At 40.1% G+C, this 17,432-nt stretch overlaps 1 protein-coding gene across 1 annotated transcript in view; it reads left to right on the top strand.

Annotated features, from left to right (window-relative positions):
- Nucleotides 1-1,891: 1,891 nt before the first annotated feature.
- The window catches only part of vipr1b (vasoactive intestinal peptide receptor 1b), a 71,116-nt gene continuing 55,575 nt past the window's right edge, over nt 1,892-17,432 (top strand). Inside the window, exon 1 of the mRNA XM_021307360.2 lies at nt 1,892-2,156. Coding sequence (XP_021163035.2) covers nt 2,103-2,156 — 54 coding nt within the window. The 5' untranslated portion in view covers nt 1,892-2,102. The remainder of the gene's footprint in view (nt 2,157-17,432) is intronic.

Here is a 17,432-nt window from a genome sequence, read left to right as displayed (position 1 = left end):
TCTAATTTTTAGGATTTTTTCAGTAAAGAAGTTAGCAAATTCATTGCAGGCCCTGGTGGAGTGGAGTTCTGAAGCCACGGACACAGGAGAATTTGTTAACCTGTCGACTGTGGAAAATAAGACACGAGCGTTATTAATGTTTTTCTTAATGATCTCAGAGAAGAAAGATTCTCTTGCATTTTTCAGTTGTAAGTTATATCTGTAAAGTCTCTCTTTATAGATGTCATAGTGAACCAGGAGTCTATTCTTTCTCCACCTGCGTTCAGCTTTCCGGCACTCCCTTTTTTCACTTCTAGCTGCTGGAGCATTTCTCCAAGGAGATTTTTTCTTCCCGGAAAGTTATCTACTAGCTCATCTACTGAGTTGCAGCCCAAGGTTGAAGTAGCAGAGTAAGCTTGAATAAAAATTTCTGTGGCATTGTCCTTAAAGGTACGTTTTCTTACGATGTCTCTTTGGCTAAATGAGTCACTGGAAATGATGCTTTCAAAGGTAACGGAGAAGTGATCGGATAATGCAACATCAGTTACATTGACCTGTGAAATGTTTAGACCTTTAGTGATGATCAAGTCTAAAATATGTCCCTGTTTGTGTGTTGGCTGTTAAACCAAAGTTTCTAAGTGTGTCACACAGTTCTTTTGCACTTCTGTCTTTAGGGTTGTCAACGTGAAAGTTGAAGTCTCCCACAATAATAAAAACCACCAAGTCATATGCAACCCGACACTCAGTAGAGACATTAATTTGATGCCCAGAAAAGAGGTGGAGTGGAGAAAGAAGGGTAAGTTTTTCTTCATGTCTTTTTAAAATAAATGGCCGTAATCTGTTACAATGTCATAGAACATCAGTATATTTGCGTAAGCAATATTAGCCTGCTTGTCTTTACTGAGGGTCTGGTCCCATGTGACTTTGTGGTCGGCTCCCCCCAGTGACCTGGTCTACTTTGGTAAAGTGAGTTTGCAGCTGTTTTAACTTGCTCTTGTTTTTGGTATTTGCAGCATTTTCTGTCAATTTGCTTCTGTCTGTTTTCTGTGATTGCGGCATTTGTCTTTTGCGCCATGTTTCTATTCTGTTTGTTTTTTGTGCCAGCGTGTTTTGGAGTCTGCGTCATTCATGATTTCCAGGGACAGTCCTCATATTTGATGACCTGTCCCCAGCAAAAGCTGTCCCTGGAAATGTCCCCGATTTCAGGAATGAGAGGACATTTGTTGCTAACAACAAAGGTTGTCTTGCTGTTAGTTACTCCGTTACAGAGTAGTAGAATAGGAGTAGAGCATGTTGTTAACCACCCCCCCCCCCAAGAATAATAATATTGATATCAAAGAAAAGGTCTTTTGATTTGAAAATATAGGTGTTTATTGGCCTTAGAATCACCTTAGATGGTAACATTGTTAATGTCACCAGGAGCGAGGTCAAAAGCAAGTTGTTCTTTTGAAAATCATGGGCTTTTGATCTATGATGAGTCTCATCTGTAACCCAAGAAACCAGGTTGCTGTTTTGTTTTTTGTTTTACCTAATGTCTGGTTAAAACTAACTAACCTTTGTCCCATCAAGAACCCACAAAATAACCCAGCAGTTTTTAGAGTGCACGGATATTTTTTTTTTTTAGAAAGATGTACAAGTGGCGTGCGTGTGCGGCAAGTTAATTTTTAATTTGCCCATGACAATGCTCCATCTGATAAAATCATCTTTCATCAAGCCTGTCAGACTTCCTTCAGCCTCTGTTTGTTTGGAGAAGATTAAACGCAATATTAGGGATTACACAGGAATTAATTACCAGGCTCTCTGACTGACACAGTCCTCCAGCAACACGCAGCGAGCTGACAGCCTTGTTAACAGCCCACAGAGACCGGCGCTGTGGAGTTGTGAATGGGTGAGGGGAAGGGGAAGGGGAGGGTGCAGTGGAGTAGACGCAGCTCTCCTGCTGCTGGAGGAGCGCACAAGACAGGAGCGCGGTCTGATGGAGCGGCGGCAGCCTTTTACCACACACAGATCTCCCCATGTCTGAATAGTTCTTACAGAGGAGAATTCACCTGAACCAAACAGGACTGAGGAAACTTCCCATCAGCGGTCTTTTGCCCAAACTGGGAGCAAAAACTGAGGAAAGGATGGATTCTTTCCAGCTGCTCTTTCTGCTGCTGCTGTACGGATGTCTTCCAAAAGTAAGTGTTTTATTTACGGCAGAAACATAAATCATGTTAGCCTCGTGATTGCGAAATGAATTTGATGCTTACCCAAAAGTGACTGAATGACCGGATACAGCTCCTACTAAACGAGATAAAAGTCTTCAGTCACTTGGATTTGAAATGTATTCCTTGAACTTTTTGACATCATAGTTACTCCCCACCCCCCGTTTTCCTTTTCTTTTGATCATAACCCAAAGAAGCATTTTTTCATCCTTTTGTCAGTAGATGAGTCACAACATTCGAAGGTGAAGCTCTCTCAGTAGTCGTCGTCGACAAATCTTCTCTGTTTTATGAAGAAAGCGTTAATAATTCAAATGGACGGTCTAAACCAAGGCCATGCTGGTGTAGAGCAGACATTTCTCAACAGACCGGATTGTGAGTCAGAACAATTGAACTGGCCTCTGAATTAAACTGCTTTTACCTTCAGTCATTTTTTTTATTACCCGACTAACGTGTACCATTAAAGGTATACTATGCAACCGGGGTTGATTTTCCAGCGAGTCTCCCCCCAGAGGGCGAAAGTAAAAGTGCACTGTCATAAAGATGCTCAGCTGTTCTGGTTCCTCCGTCAAGCCAGGCGCGGTTGTTTTGAGTTTAGCAGACAGGCGAACGCAAAGAAAAGTGGAAAAAACGGCAGTACAAACAATGACTAACAAACACAGTGAAGGTATGAACATCAACCTTCCCGCAGCGCTATCTTGGCGAGGCGGCGGCGGCGGGGGCGGCGGCGGCCGCCTCGCCAAGCCGCGACCGCGGCCGCCTCGCCAGTTTTATTATTATTATTGTTTTTTTTGTTTTTTTATGTTGGCAAAACGCTACCGCCACCGCCTCGCCAAGCTGCAGCCGCCGCCGCCGCCTTGCCGCCGCCGCCGCGGTAGTGTCTCGCCAACATAAAAAAAAAAAAAAAAAGATAATAATAATAATAATAATAAAACTCGATAAGCTTGCATGCTTATTTGATGTTAACACGCGGTTCTTTGTTGTTGCTTTCGCGCGTGCATATAGTGAATGGCAGGGCAAAAACCACATGGAGTTCTCGCAGTAAAGCAAGACTTCTGTGTGTGCGGGCCGTGAGCTCTTGCAATTGCAAGTGCGGTATTTCCCCCACAGACCCCCAGGGCGGCCGAGAAAACCTTTGTTCGACCTGAAATGACTCATTTAATCATCCAAAACGGTATGGAACACATTAATTAACTGAAAAATGTTGCATAGTATGCCTTTAAACGAGTTGAGTATGATTATTTTCTCTGAGGAGACAAAGGCTTCCTGTACTTTGGAGAAATAAGTAATTTCATTTCAGTATTTTCTATGTCTGGTTGGGTGTGGAGGAAAAAAATATAGTATTTCCCAGTCCCACTGTTGTCTCATGCATCCATCCATCCATCCATCCATTCATCTTTGGTCTGTACCGTAGTATAATCTGTTGCATATTCTCATTGAAATCTTGCATTTATCTTTTAAAATGAGCAAAATTTGAAACCTAAAAATTTGTGTCTGGAAAAATACAAGAAGGTATCGTGAAATAATTGTCAAAACCCGCAAGACTTTTAAAGATCCTATTGCTTTTGTTGGTGCCCTCTTCCAGGGACTCTAATTTGCATGACAAACCACTGACTTTGTCAGACATCATAACGTCACCTTTCAGCGAAACTGTGCATCGGGTAGTTTTACTGTTGCGTTTTGTTTTCAAATTCATGCTTTATACAGTAAAACCGCTGGTAGTAAAATCAGCAAATAAGCTGCTCCGTATAGTTTAGTCGCGTCTACACACTCGACGCCCACGTGGAATCTTGTTTTATCAGAAGTATTTACCTTTGTGCCGATCTCCTTGCTATGCACAGCTGTTGTCCGCACTTCTATGGTTTCAGTGATATAAGAAGTGGATGCTTTTTGTTCCAGTTTCAAACACTTGTGAGAGGGATTCAAAGACGACCGTAGGAAGTTAATAATGGTTGTTGATTAAGCGTGGCAACCTTTACTGCCCACCAAGAAGGCTCTTTTGAGGCTCAAAATAACACAGAGACTCTGAACTCCCTCCTTGCCTTTGTGCCACGGTGGGTTAGACAACTGCGAGATGTCTGGCCCACCCCGACGCCTCGCATTAACCAGGATCATCACTTGTTGACATACCTTAGTGGCTCTTACGGGGTGTCTTTCCCAAAGTCCTCTGTGCTGGCTTTAAAGCAACACAGCCTGTCATGTTCCATCAATACACCCAGCGACGAAATGCAGCGTTGAAGCCGCTAAGTGGCCAAAACTGCGCGTTAGTGGCTGAATGCCACCTTTATCGATTTAACACAAAGCAGAAGGGACGGGGAGGAAGAAGGGGACAGAGAGTGGGGTGGGCAATAATAATAATAACTCGTCCTTCCCTCTGGTTGTGAAAAACAAATTCACCTGACGGACACCGAAAGGAACCGTCTTTTCCAAATAAAGCCCGTTTTCGTGTAAACTGTTTGTGTTGGAGTGCAGCTGGGTGATTTCCTGTTGTGGTTAAAGAAAAGGGCAGGAGGTAAATTCTGACACGACTCCTGCGAGTCTAGAGCTGTCATGGCAAATGGGGTTCCCCTCGCTGCAACTTCAAACAGAACCCTTTAAACAACACAAGAAAGCTAAATTAAAAGAAACATTTTGAGATTCATTTAACGCTATACGCGGCAGCATTTTCAAATCTGCATGGAGAGCAAAACTTAGTCCGTCATGAATCAGGACAGAGACAACATCAAGCTCTCTGAAAACCGATGGCTGCTGGAATGAAGCAGGTAGCATGAGCATCAATCTCAGCTGCAAAAAAATCGGATGAATGAAACGCAGCAACTAATATTAATAAGAATGTATCTTTACGCTTTAGTAGGAGAAGTTTTTCCTGTTTTCTCACCTTTTAGCAGTTCAAGAAGCCACCTTTCCACCTTTCCATTAAATAATCTCTCATTTCTATTCATGACTTAAATCTTTCCCTAAACTGACCGACACTTGCTGCTCTCTTACTCTCAGCTGATCCTATGAACACTGGCTTACTTCCTCAGTGAGATGCTCCAGTCACTATTACCTTTATGTTCTTTTATTGTTCATCTTCTGTATGGCCCCATGCAGGCAATCACCGTTTAGTCACATTTTACCAGTAGGCAAGAAAGTGTTTTTTTCCCCGCTTTTCTTTTGTCTCTTTTTCCATTATGATATTAGACTAAAGCACAAGCATGCTAGGATCTCTGTTTGAAATGTGTATCTGGTGTCAGATTTAATGAAGTGTTGCTTCAATAACAAAAAAAAAAAACATTACCTAAAACAGCTGGATGTCACAATCCATTGGTGTTTGTTTTGATTTTCATCTGTGTTTTCACTCGCCTTATTTAGTTCTCTTCTCTGTTCGTTATTGTTGGTATGGTGTTGCCATATCGGTTCTTTGTGCTCTTTAATGTTTGGTGTATTCCTCTAGTTAATTTTTCTGGTACTTTTCTTTTGATCCTTTTACATTTAGGCCTCCTACACATGCAGACAAACACAGTAAATCTTCACAAACATATACCGGGTCCGTTAGTCGTGCCGTTACGGTGCCACAGAAACATGCAAATCATAACATGCACTGATAACTCATGTGAAGGACGTAACATCATGGAGGGGGATCAGATACAAACATCTATGCATGTTCATCATGATCTTTATGGGGATTGGCGGGGGACGCGCCATGTGGGGTGGGCTCGTTAGAAAGGAAGAGTCCAAGGACGCTACTGACAGCCATAACAAAGCCGCTATATGCCTCAGCGTGATCATTTCAAAACAGATGTTACTCTCATGTGCACACAGAAAAACAAAACCTCCGTTTTGATATTTATCCACTCTGGGATCCGTTTAAAAAAATATATTATGCTTTACGGTCTTACAAAATCTGTGTAGATGCACAGCCTAAACGACAAAATACGTTTGCAGAAAACACCTAACCCCGTTTCCGTGTGGACGAGGTCTTGTTTCCTCTTAGATCTCTGTTTGACATTTTTCCCTTTGGGTTTCTTCTTCAGCTCCATTCATGCCTTCATTAATTTGCTTTTTCTCCATGTCTCTGCTCCTTTATTTTGTCTCAGCTGTTCCACATCTCTGACTGCTCTGCCTTCTCCTCCTAGGCTGAAATGAAACCCTCTGATTAGGTCTTCTGGTTTGTCTTTTCTCTGCCCCTGTTTCAGCTTTGATACTTACTGGTTTCTTTTGCTCTCCACAGCATCCTCCTGTTACCGTGCCCATTGTTTCCACATGTTTTAGTCCAGTTCTCTGTCTGTGCTCCTTGCTCTGTTCTCTTTGTGCCAACCTGTAAGTTTTTGTATTATGTTCTTCATTAAACCTTTTCAAATCACCATGCTGCTCCCAAATACCTGCCTGCTCATTATTCTAGCTATTGCCTCACACATCATGACCACTGGATGTCCTGTTGGCTGAACATTGGTACACAGCTCACTGTCTCTCACTTTAGTTTTTTTGTCTTGCTACTTGTTGTCTCTTTAACCCCCCCCCAATTTTAGACCATATAGACCGGCTGTAATGAGTGATCCCTGCGTTTCTGTAGAGAAATGACCAGGCAGTCTCACAATCATGCTATGTAATTTATTTTGTTTTAACATGCAAAGATCTATTTATTCCCGCATTAAATATTTAAGGACTCTGAACACTGAGCAAATGAGAACGACTTAAAATATACGACCTTGGCTGTCCTGTTGCCATAACACTAACAGCGGCGTGTATTTCTCTCTTTTGTTGTGACAGCTTTGGTCTCTTGGACAAACATGAATTAGGTATAGAGCAAAAAGGACACTAATGTATAAATACATGAACATCTGCCTTAGTACAATGCATGTCAGCAGCATTTCTGAAGGCAGGGGGTGCTAAAGGAATCTACTGAGTTTATACTTTTAAAAGCTGTTTAGATTTGACGTTACTCAAATCTCAAAAATTGTGAAAACGTAATGTTTTCACAATGTTATCAAATTTGTCTACTCAAATCTAGTCAAGCACTGGCTGATCATAACATCGGATTTGATATTTGAAAATGTTAGGTACAAATTGTGTTACTTTAAAGACTAAAAAAAAAAAAAAAAATACAAAAACTACATAATTCCAAGAAACAGTTCATATCCAGACATCTTCCTCTGGATATGGGGATGTTCACAGTTTGATGTGAAAACCAACCTCTGGTTTATCCCAAATGTCTTCTACAAGGTTGAGGTCAAATATGCTTCCAATGACTATATTTACCGGTTACTGTATGTTCTCTTTGACCTCTAAATGATTCAATGAGCTCAGCAGATAGAAAATAACATCAAATCAACAAATCCTGTGTCTCACTTAAACTGCTGGCTTGTCTCTCTGGTGCATTCTTAAAATAAGTCTGCTCTGAATCATTGTGGGTAGAGTACCCAGACATTTTACTCAAATCAGAGTAGCAACCATTGTTAATAATATTTACTCAAGTAAAACTACTCCTATGAGTACACTTTGTTCAAAACGTTACTCAAGTAAATGTAACTGTAAACCTAGTTACTATCCACCACTGGTTAAAAGAGCCAGTCGATGATCTGATGCAAGTCCGGCTGGAAAACATCTTTAGCATCTGCACATTTATTTCATTGTTGTTTGTTGTTCTGTTTATTTTTGTGCACAAAAAACAACAAAAAACAAGGTGAGGCAGGATAGAGAGAATGTAGATGGTCTTCAGAGGAATTTGGACTGTCTTCTGAAATGTATGACTCTTCCTCACATGGTTCTGAGAAATAGAGTCTGTTTCGAGTCTTCAACTCTGTGGTGCGGACATACTGCTTCATAATCATGGTGGCTGCATATCTGTGTCCATGGAAGGAGGAGTCTGGTAGCAGCAGAGGCAGCTTGTTCAGCACCCACTGACGTGGTTTGGTCATCAGAGAATCTGAAGGTGTTCTGGCTTCGTCAGCTTCATGCCAAGACTGAAACATCCTCACGTCCTTATGGGGTTGCAACACTTCAAGTGAATTAACAGAAATGTCTTAAAATGTAACTGGCATGTGCGTTGCATCGCCTGTAACTAATAGGATCTCACGAAGCAGCTGAAACAGGTAGGGGAGAGCTCCAAGGCAATAAAAACACCTCCACTTGCACTTACAGGTTGGAATGCATTGGTCTTGCCATAGATAAGGGTCCCAGCTGGAGAGAAATGCACACACCTGTAAATTTTGCAAACAGGATGGATGTAGAGAGAAAATGTATTTCAACCTGGAAAGACTCACACAGACAGAAAAAGCAATTTGAGAGATTTATTGACACGAATCAATAAGAGTTTTTTAGCGCTTGGACCCTGGCAGAAGATGTGAAAGCTGGGAATGGCTATGAGCTTAGATGTTCAATTTTAGGATCAGGATTAGTGAAGTCTTCTCCCCGGGGTCCGGACACTGGTGGTGGATGCTGGAGGAGAGGAGGGAGCCAGGAGGAGCCTGAGAGAGGGATGAGGCTCAGCTGAAGAGCCATGAATGGAGAGATAAGCAAAGCCTTGCAGGATGATTGACTGAGGTAGGAAGACGACTTGATGCAGATTGGCTGGATCACAAGTAGATGACGAGTCATTGGGGAATGCAGGTTAGTGGTCCAGTCTGAATTTACGGCTAAACTCCATTTGTCCCGATGTCAAAGAGCAGCCCTGGTGTTGTATTTTTTGATGAGGTTGAAGAAGCAAGATGACTGGGGAGTAGAAAAGTGTAACCATTGACACCCTGAATGAATAACTGCACAAAAATGTCCTTTTATTGCTTCATCTGGGCTGACTGCTGCACGTTGCCTCGGTTAAGATCTACAAAATCTATTTTTCCTTGTTCTTGCAACAGTGACTATAAACATTAATAACTATTACTAATATTATTAGTATCAACACTATTATTAAACCATTTTTAATGGGTTGAAACACGAATCCTAATCCCCAGCTTCAGGTTTTAGAGCCTGGGTGTGACTGACTCATGGGGATCTGATTTGGATTTTGTGATTTTTTTTTTTTTGTGTGTGTGATTTTTGTTGACAGCACAGTTAGAGCACAGAATGCTGCAGCAGATGGTGTGTCTCCGCTCCCTGTACATAAAGTCTCTTCACCTAGATCTACCCATGCTGTAAAACAGCTGCTGAAAATACTGATGTTTGCTTCCCTTCTTCACAGCAAGGCTGAAACGGATACTGATATACATAGATATGGACAACCTAAAGTTTTTAAGGAAGGAATCTTTGGTACATAGATGTGTTGTAATCTTTTGCAAAGGTGGCCGAGAAAGCAGCAGGAAGAAATGGATGTGGCGACAAGTATAGTCTCATGTTTGCTTTCAGAGTGAAACTGGTAGGTTTTCTAACTTTGCTGTGATCCATCAATGTTCAAACAGTCTTGGAGGTCCTGGAGTCTACGGCGGTGTTGATGTGGTTTGAAAGAGAACTTGCTGATACTGTTCTGACAAACCTGATTGTGTGTTTCCTTATTCTGAAGCGCACTCAGCATCCAATAGTGAATGTGAATTTACAGAGTGAATAGCATGTCTGGGTACAGACAAACCTTGCCCACATTTAAATAAGACATCACGGATGAACATGTTTCCATGTTTATGTGTATGCTAACTTCACAACCTCAGCAACTATTTGGCATTGTGAAAGACCACGGATATCTGCATTACACCAATCGTCTAGAAAAAATACCATCTACTGAAAGCTGGTGCCGATGCTTGGGCAGGAGAGGAAAAAGAGAAAAGGGCAACCTTCTGTGCTGCTGGTTCTTTACAGAAAACAACGTGGAAGCAGTTGTTTCACATAAGCAGTTTTAGGTTGCAACAAGTCAAAAATAATAATAGCAATCTCACATAAGCAGTTTGTGTAGTTGAGACATAGGGGGAAGAGGTGAATCTGAGTTTTTTCACAGCCAGTTTTTAGGACTAAAAATCAAAGTCCCCTTATTTCCTTAATTGACAGTATCCTTTTTATTTTGATGCAATTACAGTACATTGTTCTGCATTTTTTATAGAACACATGTAAAGTTTTTAAAAGATTACATATTTTGAATTGCTGTTATTGTTTCTATTTTCTTATTCTTTTCACATTACCCACTGATATAGTATCTATCTATCTATCTATCTATCTATCTATCTATCTATCTATCTATCTATCTATCTATCTATCTATCTATATCTATATATATATATATATATATATATATATATATATATATAATGATACATATACAATCTTTGTCATTGTCTTTTTGAGAACTTCTGCATCTATCGTGTTTGTAGCTTCAACCGGATGCAAAAACAGGTCCAAATTGCTTCCATTTGCCTGATTGCATGTATTTAGGACAATCTGCTGGATGGATCCAGTGAGGAGATTGTATCTGGTGAATTGGCCCTTTAGTCTTTAAATGCCATGTAGTGTAAAATGTGGCAGCATTGGAGGTGCTGGACATGTGCTTTCACTTTCCAAGCACAAATGTGTGTCGCTCACACTGCTTTCAGTACTACATCTGACTTGCGTTGATACGCCGTTTAAATGCCTGTTGGACCACACTCCCGCTGTGATGTGGAGGTGTGCGCTGGAATATTAATGGCTCAGACTGACAGGGTCTTACTCTAGCATCGATGTTAAAATCTTCTATTGATTTTCTGTTTCTTCTGTCGAAACCTTAATCAATCCAATTCTGAATTATAAGCTCGTTTTCTCTACTTTGAGCTTGTGTGAAAAATGAGCAATCTGCACTGGATGCATGTAATTGAGGACTTTATTGATTTTTTTTTTTTTAAATAGTTTCTCCGGCAGTAATGTGGGATGTTATTCAGTGGCTCACACTTGTCAGTGTTTCAGAGCGTTAACTCACTTGCTAATAAATCCTAAAAGGTTTTCACATAATGTAGAAGTTGCTCCGCGTAGAGCTGGAAGCAGTCTATAAAGACATTACTCTGAATTGAGGAGCCGCTCAGTGACACAAGCCTCTCCTGTCATTTACTCCTCGGCTCTCCCCATTTTTTATTTGATCATTATCCTCCCCTCACATAAGGCAAAACATGGCTGCCATTTTATAGAGCAGCCGACACTAAAAAGGGGGAAGCAGCCCCCTGGCAGCCCCTCGTGATGAGCTCTGCTCAAACCATCAGAGCTGTCCGGTATTTATGAGATGTTTTCCTTTCTGAGACGCAGTGTGTATGTGTGCTTCCTTTAGGGTTTGCAGAGGTCTACCTTTCATCAGCTGCGAGGGAGATTTAATTTAGTGTTCACTTCCGCTGTCTGTTTGGAAGAGGTGCTCAACTGGACATATAAGTATGTTTTTAGCATCGGTTGGCGGGCGTTTCATTTTGCTTTCTGCATTTTAAACCCAAATCCCAACCATTCACCGTCCTTCCTGTTCTTTTGTTTCTTCGAGGATCAGGAGGAATCATGTGCCGTGAACCTGGACGATTGCTTCTGCACTTGGTCGCCCTCTTTGCGCTTCTGGCTCTGAAAAGAATAAACCGACTCTGAGCAATAAAAAACACTTGATCCCAGCAGCCTAAAGGCTAAGGCTGCGCAGACGTCACTGTATTGTGTCTGTTTGCTTGTCTCATGAGGGACTTTGTCTCTGGGTTTACTCTGTTTATGCAGCATTAATGATTTTGGGGAATCTTCAGCTCGGAACTTGAGCGTGTATTTTGAAAACAAAGTCGTGTTTTATTATTTCTGATTAAAATGCGGGAGAAAGTGGACAAGACTACAACATTCATCGTTGTAATCTAGTTGAGGCTTTAACCATTTTTATTTAACATCCAGTAACACAGCTTTGGTGCTTATTTTGAACTTTGTTTGCTGTCAGACACTAAGATCCTTCGCTCTGCGTTGAGCCAGTGTGTTTTACCTCAAGTAAAAACGTCTTGAATCCTTTAACAAGGTCCTGGGCTTGAATTGTGGCCTGGGGTCTTTCTGCATGGAGTTTGCATGTTCTCCCTGTGCATGCATGGGTTCTCTCCAGGTACTCCAGCTTCCTCCTACATTCCCAAAACATGACTGATTAATTGGCCTCTCTAAATTTCCCTCAGGTGTGAGTGTGTGCCTGCATGCTTGTTTGTCCTGAGTGTCTCCGTTGCCCTGTGATTTACTGGCGACCTGGAGAGAGATATTACTTATTTGTTATTGGAGAACATTAAAAAATGGATGGATGGTCATTTTACTTCTGCTTTTCAAACATTTTTAGATTTGTTTGTTTGTAACCCACACCAGACCAGCGGGTCATTTTTCAATAGTTCTAAACTCCTTAAATTGTTGAATTAGTTTGTGCATAATTGCCACATCAAAAAATGAAAAGAAAACAAAAATTCAAAACAAAACAAACACACAAAGCAGAAGCTTTTAACCAATGTTTAAATTAGGAACTTAAGGCAAGAGCAGAAGACATGTAAGCCACCAGGACACTATGTGAAGTACTATACACCAGAGGTATAGAAATTGTCAACCAAAGTTGGTTCATGAGTTGTTAGGATTAGCAGTTTATATCTAAGGTGCATATATACCAGAAATAAGTAATTTGTGTTTTATGAGACTTTTTTTAGGGACTTTTTTTGACCGCCAGTGGCCTTAAGCAATAGTGAGACAGGGATGAGTCACTTTTTGTAAATGTGTTTCCAGACTTTACAGCATTATCAGGTCCTCCATCCCTTTTACACAAGGTCAATATTTGTGACATTAGCTTAGCAAATTAAAACTACATTTACATCAATGAGTTTGCATTGAAGGAAAAAGAGAAACTGACCAATAAATCCTGAAAACTGACCAAAGCCCAGTTTTAAATGAAACATTTGGCTGTTTGTCTTGCTTTCTGCAGTATGTCCTGATTTGTTATCAATCATGTTGGACCTGGCACACGCAGAAAAGTCATTAGTCGGTAACTGAAATTCATTTCCCCTTGGAGGGTCCAATGCCAGAGCCACAGAAAAAATTTAGGATCAAGAAGTTGTACAGCGGTCTTAATAGCTACATAGCTACAAACAATCTTACCTTTGAGACTAACACATTTTAAATTCCTCAAACTTCTCTGTTTAAACTCTTCTAATCCACAATGTCTCTGTGTCACGATCCCTACGTGTTTGACTTTAAGTCGCCGATTCTTCCTTGATTTTTAGGTTCTCCAGTTGTCGCCATTTTAGTTCATTCTTGTTCTTTGCTAATTTTGTATTATTATGTTAGATTCCATCTCTTTTTCTCTGTCCATTAAACCATCCAGTCATTTCTCACTCAAAGCTTGAACATGAAAGGTGAAGCCAACAAAAAACATCATAACCCTCACTCTTCTACCCATTATCTTTGAGTGGAGGTTCTGTCGGGCCATCTCAGAGAAAGCTTGCATCGTGGAAACGGGAACAGAAATCTCACTGGGTGACAAATTACATGCATACAAGATGATAGGGACATATCTCTCCACTTGAAGCATTTCCAGAGAGATATGTTTATTTTATTTAGTTTTTTTTTTTTTTTTTTGTAAAACTGAAGCCTACAGAAATTAAAAGTGAAATCTACCACTATGTGCCGAAGAACATGGAATCTGTCACAGCGGTGTCCATTCATCACACTTTCCATTTCCTGAGTGCAGATGAGAGCCTGGATCAAATCTCAGTGGATAATAACAGGTAGCGATACTCCTCGAGGTCTTCTCTTACATTTCAGGTGTGAACAGTACAGCCCACTTATAGTGGTGCACATTTTGCCAAAAGCTTTAAACAGCAGAAAAACAACTTCTGAAATGAGAATCTGAGGTTTCTGATATGACAGTGCATAATATGTTAGTCAGATGTTTGCTTTGATATACCTTCGAGAGTAAATCCACATTAATAAACAGAGTTTGCATGAGCCATATAGATGCTACAGTTATAAAGTATTCACACCCCATAAACAAATATGTTTTATTGGAATTTTATGTGAAAGACTAACAGAAAGTGTTTTACAATTATGAATTAGAAAGATAATTATACATGATTTCAAACATTTTTACGAATAAAAAACAGAAAAGTGTGGTGTACAAAAGTATTCAGCCCCCTTTTCGTTGAGGTTGCTTGATGATTGATGACTGAACAGAGTCCACCTGTGTGTGATCTAATATCAGTACAAATACAGCTGCTGTGTGACGGCCTCAAGGGTTGGTTGAGAGAATATTGGGGAGCAAACAGCATCATGAAGTCCAAGGAACACACCAGAGAGGTCAGGGATAAAGTTGTGGAGAAGTTCAAAGCAGGCTTAGGCTATAAAAAGAATTCCCAAGCGTTGAACATCTCACGGATCACTGTTCAATCCATCATATGGAAATTAAGTATGGCACAACTGCAAACCTACCAAAACAAGGCCGTCCACCTTCCAGGAGGACAAAGGCCTTAAACATAAAGCCAGGGCTACAGTGGGATGGTTTAAAACAAAATATATTCATCTTTCAGAATGGCCCAGTCAAAGTCCAGGCCTAAATCAAATCGAGAATCTGTGGCAAGATCTGAAACCTGCTATTCACAAATGATCTCCATCTAATCTGACAGATCTTGAGCTCAGTCAGATTAGATGTGCAAAGCTGGTAGAGACTTGCAGCTGTAGCTGCAGAAAAAGGTGGTTCCACAAAGTATTCACTCAGGGAAGCTAAATACATATAAAAATGCCCTTTTTTTTGTTTGTTTTTTATTTGTAAAAACAAAAGAAAAAGAAAAAGAAAGAAAGAAGAAATCATGTATAATTTTCTTCCTACTTGACAATTGCATATATAGCATGACAAAATGGCTGCAGGTTCCACAAAACGATTGCTGTTAGTCTTCCTGCTGTTAGCATCTTCTGTTGTATTCAATGCAGGGAAGCAAAAAGTATAAAAGTGAAAACAAAAGCAGTTTAATGTTGGGTACAAAAAACAAGGTAGGGTGTCAAAGAAGGTAAGATTTCATGCTTTCCTGATGTGTTTTTCTGATAGTCTTTCTAATAATATTTTTTCTTATGTAACATAGATATGGCAAGATAAGAATCACTGCCCTGTTCAGCTATTGTGCTGAGGAATATTACTGGTACGCTGGAAATTAAAAGAGAAGTCCTTAATTTTTTAAACAAATAAACAAACAAAAATTGGATATAATCACTGTAAGGAACAGACAATTCCTTCTTTTAAAAATTCTGACAACAATACACAAATCATGGATTTTCTGCAGCAGGATATTAAGAAAATTCATTATACCACAGCAGGGGAGCCTAAAGTGGGTGTCGGGACCCCAGTGAGGATCGCGAGATGATTTGATGCTGATGTGCTAAAAAGATTCAGCATTTCCCTATTTGTGAAATTGATATCAAAGTATACCTTTATTAGATGCTCAATGTTCCTCATTTTAATGCATGAGTAAGGTGCACTTTCTGTAAGAGTTCTTATAAAAATATTACTTTATTCCTGTGATTTGATGACTTTATTCCCAGAATTTCCCAAAAAAAAAAAAAAAAAAAAAAAAATCCCACTCACCGAAATGGGGGTCGCAGACTGAAAGGTTTGGGAACCCTTGTTCTACAGAACCTGATTGGCGTGTTTTCTTCTGCATGCATGGGGTACCATCTATGTCGTGAATCGGGTGTGGACATAAAACAGACAACTTAAGTGAGACTTTATTATTAAATTTATTTCTCTAAAATAACATCTAAATAATGACTGTAATATTAACAATAATAATAATAATAATGGCTAAAGATTGTTTACATTGTCATCATTTAAGCAACCAGTCTCATCCAGGTTAATGTAATAACACTGAAGTACACATAATGGTTCATACCCTGAACAGATTTAGGCTCAATTCTTTCTGCTAAATATAACCAACATGTTTCTTCTGACTTGAATGGAAGTAATATTGGCGATCCTGAGCCGATGAATCTGAGGGAGGGACCTAAAGATTAGGGTGATGGAAGGAGACTTTTCAACCTGAAGAATTTGGAGCTAAACAGCAAAAATAAAGCGTTGAAACACTGGAGGAAACATACATAAAGATGGTCAACAACTATAAGAAGGGTTGGATTGCTGTGCTGCCGTGAGGATATTTCCCTTGATTACTTAATGAAATGCCATTTTTTAATAAAATAAAAACAGACTTTTTAAAGAAGGGTTGTTGTTGTTTTTTTCAACAGTGATACTCTTTATACACTGTTTTGTTACTGTTTGAAAGATGCCCATCCAACCTCGGATCAGAAACGGACTGCTGTGTTTGATGAAAATAATTTAAATCTAAATGACTATTTGAGCTTATTCCTCCTGTGTGTATTCTTCCTACCCACCATGACCAGAGCATTTTATAGTCTCAATGATGCATTTTATGCTTTTTTTAACTCTTCTCTTCCTATAGTGGAATCTGTGCTGAGTCAGACTGTACAAAATGCAAAAGCAGCTTTGCTTGGACTTGTTTCCATGCATGTCAGATGGCTGGTCTTTTGAGAGCAGAGTCAGGACATTTCTCTCGCAAACCACCTCACACGTTATTGAATTATTGCTTAGTTTCCCCACTCAGGATTTTTAAGTGTAATGTCCCTTGATAGTGTGCTAAAATGTTATGCTTGATCAGATAGGCGACTCCTACGTTGTGTGCGGTAGATTTCTCTTCGAGAAGCTGGTTGTGCAACTGAGGCAAGTGAATACGTGCAGAGTTGTCGCATTGACCTCAAGCTTATTTTTGATCAATCGATATTAAGGTCACCAAAGGTTCCAACCAACAGGAGATTTCCTCCACGAACGTTCTTGATCTGTGCACATACAGTTTGCAGGTTTAAACTCCGATCTCCCGGCTGCTCCGTTACTATTACCTCGGTTATGTCGGAGTTGATGCTGTAATCAGTTTTGGGCAAAGACTCCCATGAGCAAAAACCTCATCGATGGTGTCAGTGTGACCTCATCCATGTCAGGGGGAGTTAAAAAGAAAAAAAAAAAGCAATAAGTTAAACCCAGACAAGAGAGGAAAGATTGAAGGGCTGTTGCATTATATTGTGCCTTGCAAAAGTACACACCCCTTGGACTTTTGCAAATTCTGTTTTGCTACATCCATTAACCTTTTGAGGGATTTTTAGCGAAAACAAAGATCACTGAAAACCATATTTGTGAACAGTGAGGCTATTGACAGATAAATATTTAAAAAGTGTGGTGTGATTTTTTTATTTTTTATTTCCACCTTAACTCTTAATGCTCCCAAGAAAAATCCCATAAAACCGACTTCCTCTAGAAATCTACAGAAACAAAATGCGGCATTCAGTAATTCAAATCAG

The sequence above is a fragment of the Fundulus heteroclitus genome, chromosome 21 (genome assembly GCF_011125445.2).
Source record: "Fundulus heteroclitus isolate FHET01 chromosome 21, MU-UCD_Fhet_4.1, whole genome shotgun sequence".
Lineage (NCBI taxonomy): Eukaryota > Metazoa > Chordata > Actinopteri > Cyprinodontiformes > Fundulidae > Fundulus > Fundulus heteroclitus.
Note: the sequence above shows the minus strand (reverse complement) of the source record. Positions and strands in the feature narration are given on the sequence as shown.